General features: G+C 55.3%; 3 protein-coding genes across 5 annotated transcripts; all 3 read right to left on the bottom strand.

Annotated features, from left to right (window-relative positions):
- Window positions 1-5,567: 5,567 nt before the first annotated feature.
- On the bottom strand, window positions 5,568-8,690 carry TMEM95 (transmembrane protein 95). The gene is made up of 7 exons (XM_079798123.1): window positions 7,000-8,690; window positions 6,739-6,795; window positions 6,461-6,541; window positions 6,339-6,359; window positions 6,119-6,199; window positions 5,918-6,005; window positions 5,568-5,655 (listed from the first exon to the last, which is right to left on the bottom strand). Exons 1-7 carry the CDS (start codon window positions 7,166-7,168, stop codon window positions 5,613-5,615), a joined length of 540 nt encoding a protein of 179 aa, XP_079654249.1. The 5' UTR covers window positions 7,169-8,690; the 3' UTR covers window positions 5,568-5,612.
- Window positions 8,691-8,715: 25 nt separating this feature from the next.
- Window positions 8,716-10,822, bottom strand: KCTD11 (potassium channel tetramerization domain containing 11). Its single transcript, XM_079798122.1, has one exon. It carries the CDS (start codon window positions 9,451-9,453, stop codon window positions 8,752-8,754), a length of 702 nt encoding a protein of 233 aa, XP_079654248.1. The 5' UTR covers window positions 9,454-10,822; the 3' UTR covers window positions 8,716-8,751.
- A 75-nt stretch (window positions 10,823-10,897) lies between these two features.
- On the bottom strand, window positions 10,898-24,019 carry ACAP1 (ArfGAP with coiled-coil, ankyrin repeat and PH domains 1). 3 transcript variants are annotated; one of them, XM_079797995.1, is made up of 23 exons: window positions 22,619-24,019; window positions 22,382-22,519; window positions 21,817-21,874; window positions 18,228-18,347; window positions 17,960-18,013; window positions 17,816-17,874; window positions 17,386-17,569; window positions 17,218-17,262; window positions 17,003-17,098; window positions 16,818-16,892; window positions 16,383-16,492; window positions 15,214-15,265; window positions 15,019-15,119; window positions 14,566-14,689; window positions 14,258-14,469; window positions 13,558-13,627; window positions 13,339-13,433; window positions 13,068-13,237; window positions 12,309-12,481; window positions 11,896-12,005; window positions 11,702-11,812; window positions 11,320-11,369; window positions 10,898-11,033 (listed from the first exon to the last, which is right to left on the bottom strand). In XM_079797995.1, exons 2-23 carry the CDS (start codon window positions 22,432-22,434, stop codon window positions 10,933-10,935), a joined length of 2,223 nt encoding a protein of 740 aa, XP_079654121.1. In that variant the 5' UTR covers window positions 22,435-22,519; window positions 22,619-24,019; the 3' UTR covers window positions 10,898-10,932. The 3 variants fall into 3 exon arrangements, with proteins under 3 accessions (XP_079654121.1, XP_079654122.1, XP_079654123.1); XM_079797996.1 differs by having other exon boundaries at window positions 22,869-24,019; XM_079797997.1 differs by lacking the exon at window positions 21,817-21,874 and having other exon boundaries at window positions 22,382-24,019.
- Window positions 24,020-24,111: the final 92 nt, after the last annotated feature.

Below are 24,111 nucleotides of genomic sequence, written 5' to 3'. Positions count from 1 at the left end.
AGCCTGCGGACTGAGGGGTCCCAGGTTCGATTCTGGTCAGGGGCATGTGCCTTGGTTGTGGGCGCGTCCCCAGTGGGGGGTGTGCAGGAGGCAGCTGATTGATGGTTCTCTCTCATCGATGTTTCTGACTCTCTATCTCTCTCCCTTCCTCTCTGTAAAAAAGCAATAAAATATATTAAAAAAAGAAAAGAAGTAGAGGCTCAGCCCCACCTTTGCCTTTGGCTTGGAAAAAAACAAACAGGTCATCAGAGGCCTCTTAGTCCTCCCCTTCTCCCTATTCATTTCTTACTTTGGGTGTTAAGTGCTTCTCGTTGCCACCTTTGCCGGTAAAGGAGGGTGGGGGTTGGGGAGCACAGTCTGACCATCCTCACCACCCTCAGGGAGCACCTCCTTCACGCTAAGATGAATACTTAAACCTGGAGGTCCAAATCAGGCACCACCCCAACCTCTGCCATGCCCTGTGGGCTCTGCATTCGAGAAGGATGAGCACATTCACACCACTGGGGCCAAGTCTTCCCTCACTGGGCAGAGATCCAGGAGGATAGCAGAGGGCACGTACGCGCCTCCCCCGCTCCTGCCCTGGGTTTAGCGTGGAGGTGGAACCCATCCCTCTGTGGAAACCTCTCTGCCCCTTTTGGGAAGCCATCAGTGCCCCCTTGGCATCTTTTCTGCTCTGACCCCTGAGCTCTCTGGGCTCTTTCCCTTCTACCTCACCCAGTCACCTTCTCCACAAGGGAAAGCACCTTAGTGTTCTGGATCTCTCTCTCTCTCTCTCTCTCTCTCTCTCTCTCTCTCTCTGAGCCTTTGCATGGCTGTTCCCTCTGCTTGGAAGAGTGTTCCCACCCTTATCCCAGCCTGACCGTGATAAGTGCAAGAAACCTATCCCTAACAGGTCTCTTTCCCTGCACCCTAACACCCCTGTGTTTGCACTCATTGCTCTGATAGAATTTGCCAGTAACTTGTTTATTTCCCCTGCTAGACTCAAAGCTCCAGGTAGAAAAGGACTTCATCTTGCCTGGGTACTGCTGTGTTCCCCATGCCCAGTCTGTTGCCTGGCTCCGATGATGAGTACGCAGTAACCTCTGTTGAACAAATGGATGAGAGAGTCGTCTGGCTAGGGTGAAGCTAAGGTTTTTGACATTAAGAGCTCCCTTGCTGGGAGTGATGGGGATGGGAGTTTCCAAACATAACCCATAGTTATTTTCCTGGTGAAACCATCCCCGCCTCCCTCCCCATTTGGTATCCCATGTCCCCACATGGAATGGTGCTAATCTGTGTAATCAATGGGATATTCTGAAAAGGGTGGTGTGTGACTTCTGAGGTCATAAAAGACAGTGTGGCTTTTGCCTTCCTCTCTTGAATCACTCACTCTGGGGGAAGCCAGCCACCACGTCATAAGGACACTCAAGCCCTCCATGGGGAGTTCTACATATTGAGGGCCTTCAGTGCCAAGTTCTAAGCTCCTTTTTCTGCCCACTGTTCCAGTTGTCTATTGTTGAGTAATAATACCCAGTGGGGAAAATCATTATGCTCCTGGATTTTGAGCATCTGGAATTCCTGCAGGACACTTTGGGGATGGTTTATATCTCCGCTCCACTCTGTCTTGGGTCTCAGTTGGAAAAACTGAAAGTCTGGGGGTGACTTGACAGCTGGGGGCTGTACTATCACTACTATGTCTGGCAGTAGATGCTGGATTTTGGCTGAACTCTTCCACGTGGACTCTTCATGTAGGTCAGGAATCCCCATAGCATCGTGACTCTGTTCCAGAGTGAGAATCCCGAGAGGCAGAGGGCAGAAGGTGCCAATTTCTTAAGAGTTGAGACAGTCAAGAAGCCCAGGTTCAAGGGTAGGATACGTAAGTCCTACCTCTGTATAGGAGGCATGTGAGAGAGCATGGGGCCGTTATTTAAAATGCCTATAGCAGCCTCCCGTGTATGGTGAGGGGCTCAGAAAAACCGGGCCTGCCCTGCAAGGCCACACTCCGGTGAGCTGGCCTTCTGTGCTCAGAAAGGAAACACAGACGCCACCAGCCTCCTGTGCTACGCGCTCAGGAAGAGCTCCCGTGGGGAGGGCACGTCCCAAGGGCTCAGAGAAGGGGCTGGAGTTGTCGGGGTGCTTCCTAGAATCTACCAGGTGCCAGGCACTGGGGGACACAGACAGAAAACGTTAAGCAGTGGCTTTACAGGGGAAGGCGTGGTGTAGAGGTAGGATGTGTAAAGAAACACTACCACCTGATGTAATAGGTGCCACATGAGAGACAATCCACCCTGCCTCAGGGGCTCAGAGGTTTCCCAGGAAAAGCGATGTCTGAGCCAAAGGAGAAGGGTATCCCAGGGATAGGAACAAGCCCGGGCACAGGCAAGGAAACATGAGAAAACAGTGTTTGGCCAACTCTGAGTGACTCAGAGTGGCTGTGGGGTGGACAGAGCTGAGAGGTAAGGCTCCAGGGACAGGTTGGGGTCAGGTTCCAAGAAGCATTACAAAGGCAAACCACTCACTGGTGAGAAGTAGGCAAGTGGCAGGGAAGGCAGAGGGTGCCCACGATACGCTGGCACTGCCATTAGGCCTGGGAGAGATCCCAAGAGGAGGGGGGTCAGAAAGGAAGGACAGTTTGGGCATGTGGAGTATGAGATGCCTGTGAGGCATCCGAGTGGAGATTCCGGTTTGATATGTGTTTGGACAGGTCTGCCCTGAGGACCGAATGAGACAGGGGAGCGGCTTGCTGATGGAGAGCCTTGAATGCCAGGGTCAAGGGCCAAGTCTATATTTTCTTTTTTAAGATGTTTTTATTGATTTTTAGGGAGAGAGGAAGGGAGAGGGGGAGAGAGATAGAAACATCAGTGATGAGAGACAATCATTGATCAGCTGCCTCCTGCACACCCCACACTGAGGACCGAGCCTGCAACCTGGGCATGTGCCCTGACCGGGAACGGAATCATGACCTCCTGGTTCATAGATCGATGCCCAACCACTGAGCCATGTCAGCCAGGCCCAAGTCTATAGTCTATAGGCAAGGAAGAGCGAGGGGAGGTTTTAACTAAGATATTATAATGGCTAATGATTAATGAGGGCTTGTTACATGTTGGGTACAGTTCCAAATATTTTATATGAACTTATTTGGACCTCACAGTCATCCTATAAGGTGAATACTGCTGCATTTCATGGAATTTAAGAAATCACCAGTCGTAATATATACCATTATATGTCTTCAATTTAAGATGGATTCTTCAGAGATGTTAAAATGTAAACAGGAAAAATAAGGCCATAGAATCAGTGAAATACATAATCTGCATTTAAAATATAAAGAAACAGGAACCGAGAAGTTAGATAACTTGCCCAAGGTCCACTAAGAGACAGAACCAGGATCTGAAGCTCAATCCAAAGCCCAAGTTCTTTATTTTTTTTAAAATAATTCTTCATTGTTGAAAGTATTACATATGTCCGTGACCATGGGCCATGCGTATATGCATACAAGGTTCTTGGTTGATTACTTCCCACACACCCACCCTCCCCTGCCTTCCCTCCGAGACAAAGCCCAAGTTCTTAACTATCACTTGATATTGGACAGAAGGTTGTGAGCATGTGGAGTTTTAAGACCAGCATGGCCTTTGAACTGAGGGTACAAAGTATTTGAGGGGAGCGGGCAAAGTCAGATGGCATATCTTGGAGACAAGTCCACAGTGAGAGGGTTCTAGAACGGGCTGGGTGCCATGGGGCGGGAGGAGGGGACAGATCGGGTAGAGGTCCTTCATGAAGGGCAGCAGTGGTTGACCCACTGCATGTTGGGTGTGAAAATAAGGACAACTCCAAAATGTGGAGCCTGGGAACAGTGGTACAGCACAGGAGGGAACGAGGCAGCTACTGCAGACCAGAGGAGAGCGCTGGTCCCTGGGCAGTTAGGGCTGCGGCTTCCCATCCCAGCTGGCGAAGTGACGCTGCCTGGCACCTGGTGGGCACTCACTAAGTGTTTGTCAAATGAATGGATGAACGAGTTGTTGCATGATCTTGGGCAAGTTGTGTAATCTTGCTGTAAGATCTCCGGGTCTCATTTTGTGTGTGTGTAAAATGACGGGATTGGACTAGAACATGTAAAACAACATGGGCGGTACTCTCCTGGAAGGGGTAGGCATGCTTCTTCCCATCCCAGGACCTCCTTGGGTACCCCCAAAACAGTGGTTCCAACCCTGGCTGTAAGTTAGATGAACCCAGGCCCCCTATGAGACCACTGAATTCAGAATCTCTGGAGATGAGGTCCAGGCATGGGTGATTTTTAAAGCTTCTCAGGTGACTGATGTGCAGCTGGTTGAGAACCTTGACCCTGGAGCCTCCAATTATCCAATTTGAAAAACCACTGAGGTCGGAGAGGGCCGGGACCCCTCCAGGCCTAGGCCCTGTGCTTGGCGACAGGCCTCTCTTTTCTTTCTTTCTTTTTTTTCCCCCCCAAATATTTTTATTGATTTCAGAGAGGAAGAGAGAGAGAGAGAGAGATAGAAACATCAATGACGAGAGAGAATCATTGATCAGTTGCCTCCTGCACACCCCCTACTGGGAATTGAGCCTGCAACCTTAACTTGTGCCTGGACTGGAATCGAACCTGGGATCCTTCAGTCGCAGGCCGACGCTCTAGCCACTGGGCTAAACCAGCTAGGGCTAGGCCTCTCTTTTCATGTCCCACCTCCCATCTCCCAGACCAAAACTCCTGACAGCCACGGGACCAAACACCAGGGTTTCTCAACCACATACTATTGACATTTTGACTGGATCATTCCTAGTGGTGGAGGACTCTCCTGTGAGTGTTAGGGTATAGAGCAGCATCCCTGGAGGGAAGGGGAGGGGAGGGGAGGGGGGGATGCTGCTCTACACCCTCCCCGCACTCACTCCACCACAAGGCTTAGGTGCCAGTAGCATATCCCCCCAGTCAAAGCAATCAAAAATGTCTCCAGACGTTGCAAATGTCTCATGGGGTGCAAAATCGCCCCACTTGAGAACCACTGTGCTCCCCTAAGTTTCCTGTCCTCCCACCCCAGCCGCAGACAGAGACCAGACAGGGGCGAGGCCATTTCACAGCACGTTTAGTTGGGCCTGGCAGGAGGGAAGCCTGTGAGGGAGGCCCAGGCTTCACCATGGTAAATGGAGGGGGAGCATGCCAGCAGACTGACTGATGTGGTTTTGCTCGAGAGGGAGGACGTTTTCCAGAACACTCATTCCCGGATTCCCAATCAGTCACAGGAGGGCCAGGAGGAGCTTCAGGGGCAAACAGCCCCCGCTTTACGGGAACAGGCAGGCCGGGTGTGGGTGTGGGAGTGGGAGTGGGAGTGCGTGTGGAGGGGATTCTTTCCTTCTGTAGATATTTTCCTGGCATTGGTGACGGCCTATCTGATTGGTTGAGGGCTGGAGGGGAGGAACTTTCCAACTGTGGGTGCCTGGGTCCCTGGAGGCCCTCTGACAATAGGATCATGGGGACAACTGGGTTTCAGGATCTGGAAGACTGGACCTTTGGGGCTGGAACTAAGGGGCTGGCGGCCTCACACCTCCCCGCCCCCCGCCCCCTGCCCCCCAAGCTAAGTGGAAGTTATGGGCACACTCTCTTTACAACTGGAGGCTAGGATCTGTCAGCGTCTTCGTAAGTTGCTTTTTGCTTCAAGGAAGTGGAACCTGAGGGAATGTGGAGGTGGGAGGTCTGGGAAGGGAAGGGAAGGGAAGGGAAGGGAAGGGAAGGGAAGGGAAGGGAAGGGAAGGGAAGGGAAGGGAAGGGAAGGGAAGGGAAGGGAGGGGAGTGGAAAGGAAAGGAGGGGAGGGGAGGGGAGGGGAGGGGAGGGGAGGGGAGGGGAGGGGAGGGGAGGGGAGGGTGGTGGAAAGTACTGGGCGGGTCCGAGGCAGTGAGGTGGCTTCCGGCCCTCACCCTCCCCGCACTCACTCCACCACAAGGCTCAGGACGCCCAGGAACAGGATAGTTCCGAAGACACAGAGGAGCAGAATCCTGGCTTCCCGAAGATCGTGACTTCCTGCGGGGAACCCCGGAAACAGTGAAAGATGCTGGAGACCACAGCCCTTGACCCGGGGAGCCTAGGAGCTCAGAGGTCTGGGTGAGGGAGGCCGGCCGGTGGGGAATGAGGACCTGGGAAGCAGCGCTTCTGGGGCCAGCAGAGCACCTCGAAGCCCGCGCAGGTGGAGCAGTTGTACAGGACGGTGCTGCCCCCTGCAGGAGAAGCGGGGCCAGAGCTGGGAGGGGAGGCCCCAGCTCCACCCTCCAGAGTATCCACTTCCTCCCGCTAACTGCCAGGCTCTCCTGGGGGAGCCCAGGCCCCGGTCCTCACTACCTTTCCTTTTCTACTCACAACAGGCGGGGCTGCAGAGAGCTGAAATGAAGGACAAGGAGGGGGGGCATAGATGAGCACTTCAGCCACACACCCCTTTGCCCAGGCCCTAGGCACTCCGTGGTCCCTCCTCCCATCAGTACCTTCCCTGTTGTACTCAGGAAACTTGGTCCTCTGAAGCCATTGCCAATATAGAGGGAGCGAGGAGAAAGAGCTTTTGATCTCTGGGGAGGCAGAGAGCAGCCATTTTGCCCAGGGCCTCACAGTACCTGTTGACGTCTACCCTTTTACCCAGCACCTCCCCAATCACTCCCTTCTGTCTCCACCTGCCCTCCCCCCTTCCCAGCCCCCTCCTCCCAGCCCCCTCCTCCCAGCCCCCTCCTTGGTGTCCACGAGGTTGTGCCTTCCCCAATGACCTCACCCATGACCCTCAGGACTCTGTGAGTCTTCTCCGTGACTTTGTTCATGGACACCTCATCTGTGGGGATGGGCAAGGACCAGTGATTTCCTCATTAGCCCAGAAGATTCTTGACTTTCCCACGGTCCAAAGAAGCCCTCCCAGAGGGAGAGGCCAGTGAGTGCAGGGACGCAGCGGAGGGGCACAGCTGGGAAGCCACATGTTGCCCTGCTTGGGGCACGGGGGTGACTGTTGCTGAGCCCGCCCCTGGATGTCTGGACTTACCTAAGGCAAAGGTCGAGAAGTTCCAGGAGGCCTCACAGTCCTTCCACTGGGCCTCTATCTGGCTGCAGAGCCACGCCAGGCGGCCCGACAAGCCATGCGCTGGGAGGCGGCAGAAGAGACAGGCCTGGGCGGCCTCCAGGAGAGCCACGGCTAGTGCCAGCATCCACATGGGGCCCAGGGGGGCTGCTGGGGCTGCTGGCGCCACCTGGGATGGGGAGGCTCTGTGACCCTGGTTCTAGTCCTTTGCCGGAAAGTTGCAGAGTTCCAGAACAGTGGAGGTTCTAGAGCATTCCAGAACAGTGCCACTGCTCCCTTCCTGGCCTGAGTACACCTGGGGCCCGAGGAACTGGGGACCAGAAGACGTCGATGTGCGAATGGGAGGGGGGCAGAGAAAGCAGGACTTCTGTTGCAAGGAAGACAGCACTCCCAACCTGGCCCTCAGCAGCCTTTACAAGTCTGTGGTTCCAAAAGCAACTTTATTTTTCTTCTTATAAGTGATAAATAATAAGTGACTCCCCCAGAGAAGTTCATGAATATCCATCCCTCAGAGATGCAAAAATCCCATCACTTCCCATATCCTCCCGACTCTCCCAACCTCTTCAGCTCCTCTCTGCTCTGAGCAGCCTTGAGTCTTTCCCCAGCTATCTCCTAGCAACAGGCCCATGGTTGCCTTAACAACCAAGAATTCTATAAAGGTCTCCAAGGACCCGCTAAGCCCAGTGACTTCTCTTACCCCTCTCACCAGGAAGATCCCAGTGACTTACATCCCAACAGGCCCCTCCTGCTACATGGTGACGTGAATGCACGTGTATGCATACACATACACACCCCTTGTGGTTAAACTATTATTAATTTTCACACCCATAGACACACCTGGTGCCCAAACAGTTTCTGAGCAACCCCAAACAGGCCTGGACACGCAGAGACCACAGAAAGACCAGCGCACAGACACCATCGCCCGCAGCACAGACGGAAGCCCGGATGTCAGGGACTCACACGTCAGTCAGACACACACAAACACGCACGTACACATGAAGGAAGGTAGGCCACGGCCCCAAAAGATGCTGCCCTCCTCCCCATGGCCAGCTCCACCGTCAATACAAGATGCTTTAAAAACCTTGGGTCTCCAGAGGGATGCTCCACCCCATAGTGAGTAGGGATTCTCCTAGCTCCCTTCTGCCAGCCTAGGGTGGGGTGTAGCTTTTCTGTCTCCCTCAGTAGGTGACTTGGGACACAGCAAAGAATCTCCCTCCCTGTGTTCCTTCTTATGTCATTGGCCAGGCCAGGCCAGGCCACTCAGCTCCAGGAGAAGTCACAGTCCAGGAGGCCACATTAGAGCAACCCAAAGTCCCCCTTCCTTCCAGGCCTGTGTCCCTGCATTGTTCTGAGGGCCTAGCCTGGGCAGAGAAGTGCCCCCACTTTTCCAGACCCCTGAATAGAGCTCCAACCAATTAAACTGGAGGTCCCCAGGCTCAGGTGAGAATGAGCCAGGGCAACCTTCCAACCCTCCCAGGATCAGCACCGGTCCAGCCCCTCCCTACCGCTTGTGAGCCCTCAGTGGGGAGTCCTGCCCACATTTGGGCTCCAGTCAGGTGCAATGGGACCTCTGACTCAGCCCCAAAGCAGAGCTAGGAAGGGTCTTCAGGGGAGCCTTCATCCCCTTTGCTGTCCCCTTCTCTCTCCCCACCCTCTCCCCCCGACCCCCCGCCGCCCCACAGTCAAACCAAGGGCAGTATTCCCAGTTCTTAGTTCTTAGTGTCGAACAAAGCGCAGAGATCTGGAGTTGAGCAGGTCTTCAGGGTCAGGGAAAACGGAGTCTAGACGGAAGCCGTGCTCCAGAGCCACCCGAAGCACCTCCTCCAGGAAGCCCGGGGTGCCCACCACTTCCCGTCGCTCTCCCGGCTGCCCAGTCCACAGCGGCTGCAGCCCCAGTTTCCTGTACTCCACTTCCGGAAGTTCTGTGGGGCGGGGGGCCCACTCCAGACGGAAGTGTGGTCCCCCCTCTGCTCTCTCCTCGTTGGCCACACCAAATCGGGCCCTCAAGGCCCCCAGACACTCTTGGTCGGTGCAGAAGAGGTTGGCTCGGAAGGTGTCCACCTGGGCAGAGCTCAGCTCATAGTGGTGTGGGCCCTGGCGAGCAGAGAAGTGCACCACGCGGGGGCTGGCATCTACATCTGCGTGGAGCAGGGCAGCTGTGGGTGCAGGGGTCCCCTGAGAGGCCTCCAGCTCCCGCAGGGCATCTAGGAGGGGCTGGATCTGGTAGAAGTCGGCCTCTGCCTTGAGAAGCGCTGTCTCCCCATATCCCAGGGGCAGGTCCAGGCGGCCCAGCCGCAGGAAATTGAGAATGTGCCGGAAGGCCTTGCCATCTCGGTCGATGAAGTAGTAGTGGCCACCTCCCTGGGAGCTGAGGTTGGGGGGAATAGGGGTGTCAGCCCTAAACATGGCCCCCAGCATGGAGTCTGGGAAGCGAGTCAGGGTCTCCAAAGTGGTGGAATATAACGTGCCCCCCACATTCAGGGTCACGGGGCCCCCAAAGGAAGGGGGTGAAGAGGGCACAGGAGGAGGGGAAATTTTGGGGAGTACTGGAGACACCAAAAGAGAAAAAGGCAGAACTTCCTGGGTGTGTGCAGAATTGGGTCGGAAGGTGCAGACTCAGTTGGAGGCACTGGTTGGAGTACAAGGCTGCAAGATTCGGGGCTCACCCCAGCTACCGTGGTGGTAGGGGATGGCTTCCGGGCACAGGAGCGCCCAGAGGCTGAGAGGACGGATGAAAGGAGCACAGGGGAGTCCAAGAGGATGGCAAGTTCCGTCCAGACGCATCCAATTCTGGGCGGCCAGTGGTTCCGTTCCGTGGTCTTTAGACAGTGGGCTTCCGGGATCCAACCAGCAGGTGACGGTCGAGCACAAGGCCGACTCTGGGAAGGGTCCAGCTTCCGAGTTCTCGGGCGGATCGCCGTCGCCGTGGGCAGACCCACCCAGGGTCCGGGGGGCCAGTCGGAGGCCTGGCCTTGGCCCGGCTCCAGCGCGGGTCCCAGGAGACGGAGGCGGGGCTCCCCGGAGCTGACAGCGGCGGAGCCTCGGCTCGGCTGCGGGCGAGGATGCACGGTAACTCCCGGCTGCGGCTGTCCGAGGGCTCGGGTGGAAGCGGCCGGGAGTCTCGGACCGCGCGCCGCCGCCTGACCGGGTGCCTCCGCTGCGGCTTCAGCCTCTCCGCCCCCAGGAAGTGGCGGGGCAGCCGCCCGGGTCCTTTAAGAGAGAGCCCCGCCCCCGCGGCGCCCCGCCCCGCCCCCGCGGGCTCGGGTGGCGGCGGGAGCTGAGCGGCGCCCGGAGGCCCGGGGAGGACTGGCTGGACCGGCGGGCGCGAGCGGGGGTGGGCCGGCTGGGTGACTCCTGCGCGCCGCTCCGGATGTGGTCGCGACGCCCGCCCGCCCGCCGGCCCCAGGTGTGCCGGGCCTCACGTCCGCAGGTCGGCGGGGCCGGAGTCCCACCCCCGCCGCGGAGAGAGCAGGCGCGGCCCTGCGAGCGTGCGGACCCGCCGCTCCCTTCGCCTCTCGCACCGGGAATTCCCGAGGGGGCGGGTGCTGAGCCGCGGCATTCCGGGGATGCCGCTGAGCTGGGGTGGCCGAGCCAGCGTCTCCGCCCGGCCGGACGCCAGCCCCCCTTAAGGGAAGGCCGGCCGCAGCCCACGCGAGCTGCCTCGCCTCTGCCCGACGGGTCTGGCCACGTCGCCTGAGCCCGAGTCCCGCCCCAGGGCCTCCCGGTGCCCTTGTGTGATCCGACCTCACAAACTCCCATCCACTCGCATCCCAGCAGCCACAGCGCCTAACATCCTGCGGGTCCAGGCGGCGCCCAATAAATGCACCACGAAGGGAAGATCAAAGCACAAAGGCTTTAATGGCCAGGGCGAGGGCGGCGGGTTGGGAAGGGCGGGAATCAAAGCGTGTGCAGGTCATGAGCACGCCGGCTCAACTTCTCGGGGTCGTCGGATGCCATAAGTGAGAAGTCACGGAAGATGTCCAGATACGTCTCGTCTCCTGAGGGGAGGGAGGAAGGGCTGGGAGCCCCGAAGGCTGGGCCCCTAGCTCAGGAGAGTATGCTGGGGACAGTGGGGTGGGCCTGGTAAGAGCGTGGGCGGAGGAAACACCTGAGCTAACAGGGCACAACTCGTGCCTTTTTTTCTCTGTTTTGAGGCCTGGTGTGTCCAATACGCCCAATACAGATTTGTTGAATAACAGACTTAATCAATGAAGCTGGTCACCGGGGGCCAGAAGCCCGGAGTGACCATGCAGGGCTGATGGGGCTGGGGTGGGGGTACTTTACCTGCCTGGCCCTGGGCTGCTTCGGCCTCTCTCATCTTTGCCAATCTAAGCCTAAAGAGGAGAGAATTAAAGAATGAGTGACAGCCATTCCCCCCAACCCCAGCCTCCCATCCATTGAGCTGGGTTGTTTATTCACCTGTTTGCCCCGGGCCTAGTGATTAAAAGATGCCTGACAACATTGTTGACAAATAATGACTCTCAGGATGAGCTCACCGTCCTTGGACCCTGCCCACACCCTGGCTGCTCCGGTTCCCAATCAGCACTTGTCTGCTGCGGGTCCAGGAGCTGACCACTCCCCTCCCCAGGCATCTCTGGCCTTGAGGTCTTGGAGTCAGCCACTCCCATGTGAAAGGTGCTAGTCCTGCCCCTTCAGGTATCCTCACAGGGTGACGATGTCAGCATTGGCTGTTTCCATGGCGATGGTCAGAGGGTCCCTGCCTTCAGAGTCCTGAGCTCCCAGGTCAGCTCCCCGTTTCAGGAACAGGCAGGCCAGTCTAGAGAGAAGAGCCAGGTTTAGCCAGCAGCTCATCCTGTCTGGAACCTTCCTCCCCAAGGCCATCATCGCTGTCTCTGCTACCCAGTGTGGCCAAGGATGGTTGCGTGGTGGAGTGGGCCTCGGCCGTGGCTGTCTGCTTGGTTCACGTTCGCCCCATTCTGGAGGAGGAACTCACAGGCCAGAAGAGAATTCTGCATTGAGAAGTAGAGAAAGGGGAGAGAGGGTGGCATCTCTCGAGGCAGATTTAAAGATTTGTACAGTTCAGAGGGCAGGGTATGGGATCGGGAGTTTAGGGGTACAACTAAGTGTCAGGCTCTGCTCTAGCTCTTTACATGTATCAATACATTACATCCACAGTACAACCCAATGAGGTAGCTTACAGATGAGGAAACGGTTACCACTCCCTATGAGGTGGAGGAGGGGTAAGAGAGTCAGGAGTAGGGAAGACGACCAGGTGACTTAGGGTGGGATGGGGAGATTGGCTGGACCCGCACAGCAGCTGTGGCTTGGATCAATGGCGTGGCATTCTTCTGACTCGTGTTGACCCAGTTGACATCAGCTCCATGGGCGAGGGCATCAGCCATGGTGGGGAGGGATGGAGGATGCCCAGCAGCTCGAAACAGCAGGGCCCCAGGGTGCAGGCTGCCCAGGTTATCAGAGGGTGGCTCTGTTAGGGGGAACCAGCTTTGAGTCTGGGGAAAAAACCCTCAGCAAAGTCCCCTGATGCTGTAATGGGGTAGGTCACTTCTCAATTGTGGGGCGGCCTTCAAGATTCTGGGGAGTGGTGGGAAGTGGAGGTGTATGTGAGTGTGTGTGTGTGTGTGTGGGGGGGGTCCCTAGGGCTAGAAAGCATCACCCACCTCTTCCTGTCCAACCACCCGGACTGGCTGGGATGTTGTGGGTGAGCTGACTCACTGAAGGTTCGCCTCAGCTCTCTTGGCTCCCTCTGCTCCAGCCAAACTCACACCTGCCTTCACAGGCCTTTGGAGACCCTAGCTCATTCTCACTGCTGACTTTCCTCACGCTGTTGACACCCTTACATCGCCCTCCCTGCCGACTCCCAGCCCCGTGCTCCTTCCTATTCTTCACGATAAACCCTAGACCTCTTACCTTCTAAAACCAGTGCTGATGCGGTCTGGCTCCTCGGCATTCTCAAAGGGAAGGCCTGGGCCTCAGACTCTGAACCTCCCACCAGGTTTGGCACAGTGCTGAGCACACAGCAGGTGCTCAATGAATGCCCAACAACCCTATACCTGGCTTGGATCTGAAGCTCCCTGGCTGGGGCTTCATGGAAGGCTTTGGGGGCACAGGAGGCTGCCCCCTCGGTGGCCCCCGGCCACCTCTTCGGCCTCGAATCTCAGGAAGCTTGGTCAGGAACTTCTTCTCCACGTATTTGGCATGAATCCAGGCCTCCTTCTCCTGCCTGAAGGGGTGAGGAGAAGGAGGAGACAGTCTTCCCTCCTCCCATCCCAGACCTCCTCCCTCCCTGCACAGAGGGAGCCCAGCCCCTCCGGCCAGCCTCACCGGGAGCAGCTGGGCCCTGGCTTCTTCACTGCCATGGCCTCCACGCGGGCCTCGTAGATCTGGTTGATGACCACATTTCCCAGCTCGCACATCAGCTTCAGGTGCCGAGGCAGAGGCAGGCGATCAGGTAGGGAGGGGGCAGAGGCTGAGCCCTCGGGCTCTACAGCCCTGTCCTCAACCCATCCGACCCCCACACTCTTCATAACACCCCCAAATCACCTTCACTAGCTCCGGCTCCCATGAGTCAAGTGTCAGAGACCGGACTTTGGAGAAATGAACTCCCAGGCTCCTGGAGGGCCAGAGTGGAAGTCAGGCCCTATGTGAGGCAGCGGCTGTGGGAGCAGCTGCTGATCCTAAAAAGACTTGGAGACAAGGTCTTGCCTGGGGGGCCACGCAGAGGCCCTAGGCCAGGAGGCGGCAGGGCAGCTGGGGCCCTGTAGCCTTGACCGGCATCTGGCAGGATCCTGCCTGTTCACATCCCCTCTTCTCACTTCTCCTGCATTTCATTTTAAGGGCCTCACCCTCTCTCTCCACCTCCCTTCACTCTTGGTGCTTTGGCCTAGACAACTCTTTCTTGCCATTCTTCTACCAGACTGACTCGGGGTGGGGGCTGTATAGACTTGCTAAGGCCTCACAGCCTCTTCTCTCTCTGCTCTTCATTGGCTCACCCATCCTCAGCAGTCCTGACCCCACACCTCCCCCAGTCAAACCAATAAACTACTGTGGGTCCCCTATCGCTGGCTGAGAGGCTGGGCCCACCTGCATCCACCTGGTGCCCCACAGGCTCAGCCCAGTGACAGCCAGAATCTAAGAGGGGAAGCCAGGGCAGGGAGGAAAGGAAGAGCCGTGTGATGGGCTCTGTCTTGGTTCCCCCAGCAGCCGGAAGGGACGGGCCGTGCTTGGGGCTTTGGGGAGTGACCTGTGGATGCCGGAGCACTGAATGCAGAGGGTGACACCAAGGTTGATGCTAGCCCACTCAGGGGCTGGTTCCCGGCAGTCGCAGCACTGGGCATTGCCATCCACACTCTGCACCTGGGCTGCCACGTGCCCCACTCCGCCAGGCTCCCTTCCCCGGGTTGTCCCGCCGGGGCCCAGGGTGGCAGCAGAGCCCATGACCAGGTGTCCTGAGCCCTGGGGCAGATGGGAAGAAAGCGTGGCCATGGGGTCTAGGGGAAGGGATGCCCCACCTCCCTGGGCAGCCTGGCCCCGGCCCCCATGTTAAGGTACCTGGCCTGAACCCCGGGGGCTGTCATCAAGGCGAGACTGGCTGAAGGCCGTGGCAATGCTGCTCTGCACAGCACTGACCCACAGCTGTAGGAGGCGCTCCGAGTCAGCCTGCAGGAGGCAGGACCTGGGCAGGAAAGGGGACGGAGAGCAGGGAGGGGTCTGAGGCCGGGAGAGCAAGTGGCAGATGGGCAGGCTGACATTCAGCTAGTATTCAGCTGGTGCCAATCATAGGGAAATAGTTCTGCACCAATAGGTTATGTCCTTCTAAATATCCCCCATCACCCTGTACCCTCCCCCAGGCTGCCCACAATCCAGCCACCAAAGGGTTAATGCCTGGGGCTTCATGGGGGGCCTCCAGCCTCTGCTCCAGGGGGGGCCTTGAAGACTGGCCCTCCCTTTCCAGCTGGTAAAGATCTAGAGCTATGAGAGCATCACCTCGGGGGTTAGACTCACTTGCTAGGAGATACCACCTCAAAGCAGAACCGCCTTTCGGAGTCGGGGCAGAGCTTCACCGTGCAGAGACGCAGGTCATCTACCACCACAGTCACAGGGTCCTGGCAGGGGAGGTGGTAAGGGGCAGATGCTCAGCCAGAGGAAGCAAGGGCTGAGTCTCCCTGGGCCCAGGCGTCCAGCCCCCGGGCTACCCACCTTGTACTTCTTCTGATAAACCAACTGGTTGCTCTGAATAGTGAACCAGCGTCTGCAGGAGGTGGAAGTAGGGTTTGGACATGGGCAGCATCAGGATGAGGCTGGGACAGGGACAGCAGAGAGTCTGTGTCCTTTGCCCCATAAGGATCTTGCCGCTAAGAGAGACCGGGGCTGACTGTCCCATGGGATGTTCCGAGGAGGGGGACAGTTGTGTAGACTGTCTAAGGGGCACTAATCACATCTCGGACAACCTGATTTGATATGTTTATGAAGACAACTTGACAGCAGATGACAGTAAAATGCTTTTTCTAACGAAATAAGTCCATTGCTACAATTTGTTGTTGTTGATGATAGATGGCCGTATCCTGGGTAAAGGGCTCCGTATCTTGGGGAAGGAGCCCATATAGGATCTGATTTGCACAAAGACCCCACATGGGCTGGCAGTGGCCCTCGAAGGGGAAGGAGTCGAGTCAGAGCAGATCACCATCCTGTCCTGCACCCTGCAATGGCTCCCCACTTCCCTCAGAGTTGAGCCCAGTCCCTAGAGAAGCCGACAAGGCCCTATCATAATTTGCATCCCTATTAATTCCAACGTCAGCTCCTACCACTTCCTCCTTCCTTCCCCTCGTCACGCCGATAGCCTCCTCTCTGTTCCTCCAACGCTCCGGGTTTCTCAGGGCCTTGGTGCTGGCTCCCCCTCCGGCCGGGAACATTCTTCCCCAGAATTCCTTGGAGTCTTCACTCAGAAGTCACCTTCTCATGAGGCCTACCCTGACCACAAGCCTTCCTCAGCTATCCATGTCCCTTACTTTATATTGTTTCTCCTCTGGCACTCTTACCTTCGAACATAATATGTATGAATATAACATTTACCTAATTATTGTATTATTGTCTGTCTTTGCTGATGGGGTATAAGCTTCCTGAAGGCAGGCGTTTTAGTCTTTTTCCTTGCTGTGCTTAGCATACTACAACCACTCAAAAAATATTGAATTGGTTGTGGGATCGATCCCTAGTGTGGGGAGTGCAGGAAGCAGCCAATCAATGATTCTCTCTCCTCATGGATGTTTCTGTCTCTCTCCCCCGTCCCTTCCTCTCTGGAATCAATTTTAAACATTGGGGGGAAAAAATTAATCGGATGGGTCTGGCTGATTGGAGTGTCCTCTCCTCACCTGCTCCAGGTCTTAAATGCGTTGCTGGCCCGTTTGAAGAGATGTCCTTCCATGACCAGGCCCCCAGGCCCCTCCTTGAGGCTTGGCTCTGGCTCCTCCCCGCCCAGCTCCTGAGGGCACAGAAAGGTCAAAAGGCAACTTTGTGAGCAGAGAGCAAGGCCCTATGCCCACCTGCCTCCCTCCAGCAGTCCCAGCTCTTATTTATTTATTTATTTATGTATTTATTTTTATTACTGACTTCAGCGAGAGGAAGGGCGAGGCAGATAGAAACATCAATGACAAGAGAGAATCAGATTGGCTGCCTCTTACACGCCCCCTACTGGGAATAGAGCCCAAAACCCAGGCATGTGCCCTGACTAGGAATAGAACCCTGATCTCCTTGTTCATGGGTCGATGCTCAACCACTGAGCCACACTGGCTGGGCCCAGCCCTCACCTTTTGTTTCAGCAGCACATGTCTTTGCTCCATGTCCCTCTTCTGTCGAGCTGAATTCAAGACTAGCTGGTGCAACTGGGCATAGGAGGGGCATCTCAGATGGCCTGAGCCTCCCCCAACTAGGCCAGGAAAGTCCTCTCAGAGCCCACTATCCCGTCCCATCTGCCTGTTCCATGGGGCCCTACCTGGGCACCCAGCTCCTTGCGATACTGGGCCAGCCGGCTCAGCTCCTCATGGCCCTGCTGGAAATGTGCAGCCTGGGCTTCCACCAAACGCAGCACCTGGGGTCAAGGTGGGGAGGGGCAGGGCTGAGGAAGGGCCCCTCAGCAGTTCCCTCTTCCCTCCTGTTCTCCATCAGCAGGCTCCATGCAGAGGGTGACACCGTGCCCTTGAAACTCACAAATTCCATGATGTCGAACTTCCTCTTGTCCTCAATCACATTGATCTGAGGGCCCAAAAACACCTCAGGTCAGTCTCGAAAAGATAGGGCGCCCTCCCAGTGCACACCAGGGACTCTCTAGCCTTGAGGTGGCCGAGGCCCCGGTGCTCCAAGAGTGGGGACAGGCACCTGCAGGGCGTAATCCAGCGCCCGTCCCCGGTACCCGGCTCGAGCAGTCTTCAAAGCAGCCCCTGCCTCTTCTGCCTCCTGGACCCGGCGCCTGGGGACCTCTGCATTGTGGGTAAGAGCAGTCTCCAGGCTTTCAGCACCTCGCCAGAAATCCCGGCGAGCCTCTCGGAAACCCCGGAGACCTCTAGGGGTGGGGGATACAAAGAATCACAGACACATCCACCTGCCCCTGGCAGAGAAGCCCCAAGAGCAGGGGCTGTCAGTTGGCCTCTCTGTACAGTCAGTTGGCCTCTCTGTACAGTCAGAACTCCAAGGGGGTTCTCGGGGTGGGGGTTAGCAATCAGGTCACCAGAAACCCTTAGTCTCAGCTTCATTCAGGGAGGCTCCTGTGGGAACGGGCTGGAGGACTGGTTTCCCTCCCAACACTCACTCCTTGACCAAGGTTTGGATTTGCTGCTGCAGCGTGTGCTGGGTGGCATCTAGAAGCTCCTGAGGGGAAGCGGACATTGGAAGGTAAAGGTCAGGGCTACAGACAACCCTGCTCTCCCCACCTGCCCTACTTACCCCCACTCACCGCATGGCTGTCCAGCTTGTGGCTCAGGCTCTCAGTGAATTTGTCCAGACACTCCTAGGCAAGAAGAGGCAGAGGGAGTAGCAGGCGTGGGGGCGAGGGTAGGGTAGGGCCCTCCCGTTTTTAGACCAGCCAATGGCTGTCTCAGGTGGCAACACCAGCCCTGCTCTGGCCTGGGACCTGCAGACCCCAGACCAACCCGTCCCCAGCTTCCACTGGATCTCTCCTCATCTCAGACCCCCTCCCACTCTGGTTCGGGCCCTACACATACCGCCATCATGGGCTCTGGTGGACCCAGGTGGGCCAGGTCACAAATGCCGGCAATGAAGGCGCGGCCAGCAGCAACGTAATGGCGCCCACTTTCCAGGAGGCCATTGCCCAGCTTGAGGAGCTAGGAAGCAACAGGGCAAAAGGGAGTCGTGCCGTGTGCCACCATAGTCGGTAGCAACCCCCACTCCTGTCCCACTTCCTCTCCCCTTCTCCGGGGCTGTGACCCTCCTTCACAACCTTGCCTGAACTTCTCTGTAGCCCAGTCCAGCTCTCACAGTTTCTAACACAGACCTGGTGCTTTCTCATCTCTGTTGCTTTACTCCCACTGCTCTGTGCCCGGAACAAAATTCCTCCCAGCCTGTCACCAAGGGCACCGTCAGCTTCACCTCCAAACTGTCTCTCCCTGCCCTGCCCCAACTGCTTGGATCCAGAGCTCCCCAGAAACCCCATCCTCGTGCACTGTCCGGCTCACAGGATGAATGCTCCACCTGATGGGTGTAAAGTCTACAGCAGTGGTTCCCAACCTTTTCCTGGCCATGCCCCACCTAAGCATCTCTAAATTCCTGATGCCCTCCCTATGATATATAATTCTGATCATTCAAAAAGTGAACTATTCACGTGGAGGAAGCCTAGAAGGCCATTAACTTGGTCTAAACAAGCTTCCAAAGAACATGGCATCCATGAAAGGAAAAATAAAAGAATGAAAGGGCAGTTGAAGTACTGAGGAAGAAATCACTAAGAAATTGTTAAAATAATAATAATAATATGAAGTGATAAGAAAAAAACAGCAAATAAAGTTTCAAAACATATGGGAATGAAATGCATAAATATGTCACTATATATTTATATACTGTATATGAGGCCACAAGAACCATAAGAAATGGAAAAAAATTTTCACTGTTAATAACTCATTCTCGAATTGCCCCCCTTAAAAATCAAATTGCCCCCCTGTGGGGTATGTGCCCCACGTTGGGAACCACTGCTCTACAGCATTAACTGTCTGGACTTGTCCCATTCTATGTTTATTGAACATTCCCTCATAAATATAAATTGATCAGTAGGCCGGCCAGAGGGTCAGGATGAAGATGGCATGCTAGGGGGCTCCTGAGGCCCATTCTGTCTGGTCCCATTGACAAACAAGGAGGCTTGATAAACAAGGGGACAAGTGACTAGCCCAAGGAGGGTCTCACTAGGAGAGCCAGGTAGCTGAGTCAGAAGCCAAAGTGAGGTCTCCTGACCCCTGGCCCTTGCTGCCTGCAGGAACTGCACTGCCCCTGAGGTGCCGCCACTTGGCTCTGGCCTGAGTCACTGTATCTGGGATAGAGCAAGTGACTGGGGAGCCTGTCAGCTCATCCCAGTGAACTTTTTTTTTTTTTTTTTGATTAAGGTATTACATACTAGTATGTGTCCTTATCCCCCCAGTGCCCCCCCCAACCCCCACTCATGCCCTCACCCCCCTGGTGTATGTGTCCATTGGTTAGGCTTATATGCATGCATACAAGTCCTTTGGTTGATCTCCCAGTGAACTTTTGTTGAACCGGAAAACACTTTTTAGAACTACCGAAGGCCTCAGGGAAATGTAGCTTAAGGTGGCTAGCAGGATCAGTAATGGTCAGGTAACTGGTCATGATCAAACCTTATCAGATGTCCCCATGGGGTGTCTGTGACGAGGGACAAAACCCCATTGTGTGGAGCTGCGGGACTGAGTGTCCAGTTTTTTCCTTATCCACCCCTCTCCCTCATATATCTGAGTAAGAAACTTTCGTAAGACTGAACTAGGGACAAATTGGTACATCCATACAATAGAATGGTACACAGCAATGCAAAGGAATAAACTATTCGTAGATGAACTATTGATAATGAACTACTGGTCCTACGGATACGCAACAACTTGAATAAACTTCAAGGACATTATTCTAAGTGGCGGGAAAAAAGTCAATCTTGAAAGGTCACATACTGTATGATTCCATTCTAGAAACGACAAAAGTCTAGAGACAGAGGCCAGATGAGTGGTTATCATGGATTAGAGAAGGGGGCAGGGAGGGTATCATTACAAAGCCTAATACGAAAGAGTTCCCTTGTGGTGATAGGAGTTTTGTATTTTGCGTGTGATGCTGGTTATAAGAATCTATATAGAGGGGAGGATAGGGGGAGATAATGGGAGATATCTGTAATATTATCAACAATAAAAATATATTTTAAAAAATCTATACACATGATAAAGTGTCATTGAATTACTCACAAAGTTTTTTTTAAAGAGTATATGCAAAACAGGTGAAATCCATGTAAGCCCCATAGACAGGTCATTGCATCATGCCAATGTCCATTTCCTGGTTTTGGTAGTACAGCACAGTTAGTACACCACAGTTACGTAAGATGCCGCCATTGGGGGCAGCTGGGTGATGAGTATGTGGGACTTCCCTGTACTGTTTTTGCAACTTCTTGTGAATATATAATTTACTCAAATAGAATGTTTAATTTTAAAATATCTGTATACATTAGTTGGTCACCCACTAACTTTCAGGCCATGGTAGAGGCACTGGTGACTGAGCAAAAACAAAACATAAAGGTCCCTCATGACACTTAGATTCTAGTGAAGAAAAGAGAAGAAAAAAAATCAGCAAAAATATCATGACAGACACATGCCAGGGTGACCCCCAATGAGTCCCACCCTTGCATAATCCCTACCCCTTGAGTGTGAGAGAGACCTGGGACTTGCTTCTAACCAGCAGACTATGGCAAACATGATGGGACAGCACTCCGTGATTAGGTTACACCACATGGCAAAGGTGATGGGTCCGCCCCAGGGGTGATAGGAATTGGCACTGTCTTGCCAGCTCACACAGGGGAGACTCTCCTGCTGGCCTTGAAGAAATAAGCTGCTATGCAGTAAACTGCTATGGACAGGGCCACAAGGAAGGGGACTCGGTGGCTTCTAGGACTTGAGGGCCTCAGTGCCCAGACCTGAGAGCTCGGGAGAAAAGCCTGTGGTCTCAGGAGAGAGCAGCCTGTGAGGCCCTGAGCGGAGGCTCAGCTCAGCTTCCTGACTCTTGAGCCACCAAAACTACGATAAGAAATATGTATTAAGTCACTAAATTTGTAACAATTGATTATACAGCAACAGGAAACTAAAACAGCAAGGAAATATATAATGTCAGATTGAGCTAAATGCTATAGAGAAAAGCAAAGCCACTAGGAGGATGGGAGTATATGTATTTGTACCTGCACATGCATGGGCTGTTTTATAAAAGGCGGCCAGGGAAGGCCTTACTGTAATGTGTTTAAGTGTTTCACTGTTTTGTCCTCCCGTCAGTCGGTGGGCTCCGAGGCAGAAATAGTCTTGCTCTACCCAACAGCCCGGGGCTGGTATAATGCAGGGCTCAAGAGCTGACAGGGTAAGTCCACAAGTGAGACTTCTTTTCCCAAGATCCCGAGCTCCTTGAGGATATAGAACTACCTTTTTGCTTCTCTGTTGCCCCTAAATATCTAGCCCACGTGATTAGCATTCAATAATCCCTAGGACTCATTTTCTGTCTCTAACTTTCTTCCTGGTCCCACCCTTTTCATTTTAAAATCGGACCCTGAGTCACCTTTTCCAGTCGGGTCTCCAATTCCGACACTTCAGCTTCCACCAGCTCAATAGAGGCTCTGGGAAAGGAGGGATGGTGTCAAGGGAACAGAGCTTGGGTCCATGTAGTCTGTCCACCTTGGCAAGGCCAGGTCAGGGGTTGGGGTTAGAGAGTGGAGGGTACAGACAGAAAAAGCTGGTGGGTTAGGAAGGCCCACCCACCAGCCCTCTTTAGCTTGCTCACTCCACCGTGTAGGAGCTACTATGGCCCAGGCCAGAGCAGGAAGGGTAGAAGGAGGGTGGATGTGGTAAGGGCAGGAAGTTGCTAACCGCCCAGAGCAGGTGCTGGGGGAGGGGCAGGGGTCCCAGTGAGAGGAAGGATGGAATGCCAGCTCTGGCGGTGAGACCTCTGGGTCTGATAGCAGAGGCACTACTTTGGCCCACAGGCTCAATCTTGTCCCTTTAAGACCTATTCCCTGCTAGGACATCTGGCCTGGGGAAGGGTGTGTGTGTGTGTGTGTGTGTGTGTGTGTGTAGGGGGGTGTCGGGCCACCCCTCCTCTACCCCCCAGACCTGTGCACACTTACCGGAAGCGGGGTGAGTCCTTAAGACACTCCTCGAAGTCCAGTTTGACTGTCATCTCAGCTTGATCACTTCAGGCCGATGGATCCTGGGGCCAGGCGCGTGGGAATGCAAGTGGAGGCACTCCCTGCCCCCAAAGGGGCCTTGATGAGGAAGGAGAAAAGCGTCCCCCCTGGGTAGAGCCTGGGAGGGGTGATAATGCTTTCCCCAAGGGGAAGGGGTGTCCTAGGAGGAGCGCTCACCCCACACTTCCAGGCAGTGCTGGGAGGGGCAGAGGCGGGGCCTGGGCAGAGGAGAGGGGCCTGAGATCAGAGAAGCCACAGCCCCGCCCTCAGAGATATGCTGTCACCTTCCTACTGGGTCAGGTCTCTGCTCCTTTCTCCTTTAGTGGTTGAGTACTGAGAGCCTGGCAGATATAGGTTCAAATCCTGGTTTGGTCACTTACAGGGTGCATGACCTTGAGCAAGCTGTCTGATTCCTCAGTTTCCTCACCTGGAAGATGGGGATGGCAACTCCTGCCTCCAGGGTTGTTGTAAGAATTAAAGATGATACTAGTGAGTTTATGTTGACTGAATCACACCAATCACTGTCATCCTGCTGCAGCTGGGCCTTCTCAGACTCCGAAGACCTCTGGACCCCAGTCCCCCACACTACTCCGAGCTTTCTTCTCTGCTCTGGCTGCTCATGGGGGTTTCCTGTGTGACTCTCCCTCCCTCCTCTCCTCTCTTCAGTGACTGAGCAGGTCTGCCTGGGCCCCCAATTCACAGCACCCAGACTGCTGCTCTTCTTCTCTTTATTTTCCACCCCGAGGGTGGTGAGGGCAGGGGAAGACTGGCCCCCTCCCCATCTCCAGCTGGCTACATTTTCTGCTGTGTGGCTTCCCCGTCCTGAGTCCATCAAAGCCGAAGGGATTCATCTGGAGAGAGGAGGGGTTGGGTGAGTGGTTTTCTTACAGCAGGCATGAGATCTGGCTCATGTGTGACCCCTCAGACTCCCTAGAACCTACCCTTAGCCCCTCTCCCTCCCTGGCCAGTGCATGCAGCCACTTGCCCCTGCCCAGGCTCATATCTGCACTCCTTTTGGTTTGAGGAGTTTGGGTTGCTTCTGGTTTTCCTCTCTGAGCTTTGTGGGCTTGGGCAGTTCAGCCCCTTAGATGCCAGACACTGACAGTAGCCAGACACTGCTTGGGACCCACTTCTTTGGAAAACAGGGAAGTACCAGGAGTGGGGTAGGTGGCAGAGAGAAGTTGGGAGGAGGCTTGGGACCAGCAGATGGTGTCAAGCTGGAGGGGGTCCCAACCACGTATGGTCTTCCCGGGCTCCTCTCTGGACAATGTAGGCCTCGCACACTAGGATGGTTAGGGCCTTAGCACCTGTTGCAGATCTACTGGCCTAAAGGGAGTGGGGGTTGGGGGGTGGGAGCTTGCCAAGAGCCAGGCCCGGTGGCATGGTGCCCTCACCAGGCTGTCATGGTGTCCCTGTCACTGTCAGGGAGTTCTCGATGGCCTGTGGTCCCGAAGGGGGCTTCCTCTGTGGTCCAGCGAACGGACCTCAGTTCCTGTGGAATTCTCACCTGTCCAGCTCAAGCTTGTAGAACCTGGAAGCATCCCCGACCAGGGTTGGGGCACCCATCAGTCTGTTAGCTCTCAGTCCTCCCGCCCCCAGGTGACCCGGACCCACTGTCACTGTCCTGCTGTTCATCTTCCGTGTCCTCCTCAAGCTCCGGGTGAGGACAG

The sequence above is a fragment of the Cnephaeus nilssonii genome (genome assembly GCF_951640355.1).
Source record: "Cnephaeus nilssonii genome assembly, chromosome: 19".
Taxonomy (NCBI): domain Eukaryota; kingdom Metazoa; phylum Chordata; class Mammalia; order Chiroptera; family Vespertilionidae; genus Cnephaeus; species Cnephaeus nilssonii.
Note: the sequence above shows the minus strand (reverse complement) of the source record. Positions and strands in the feature narration are given on the sequence as shown.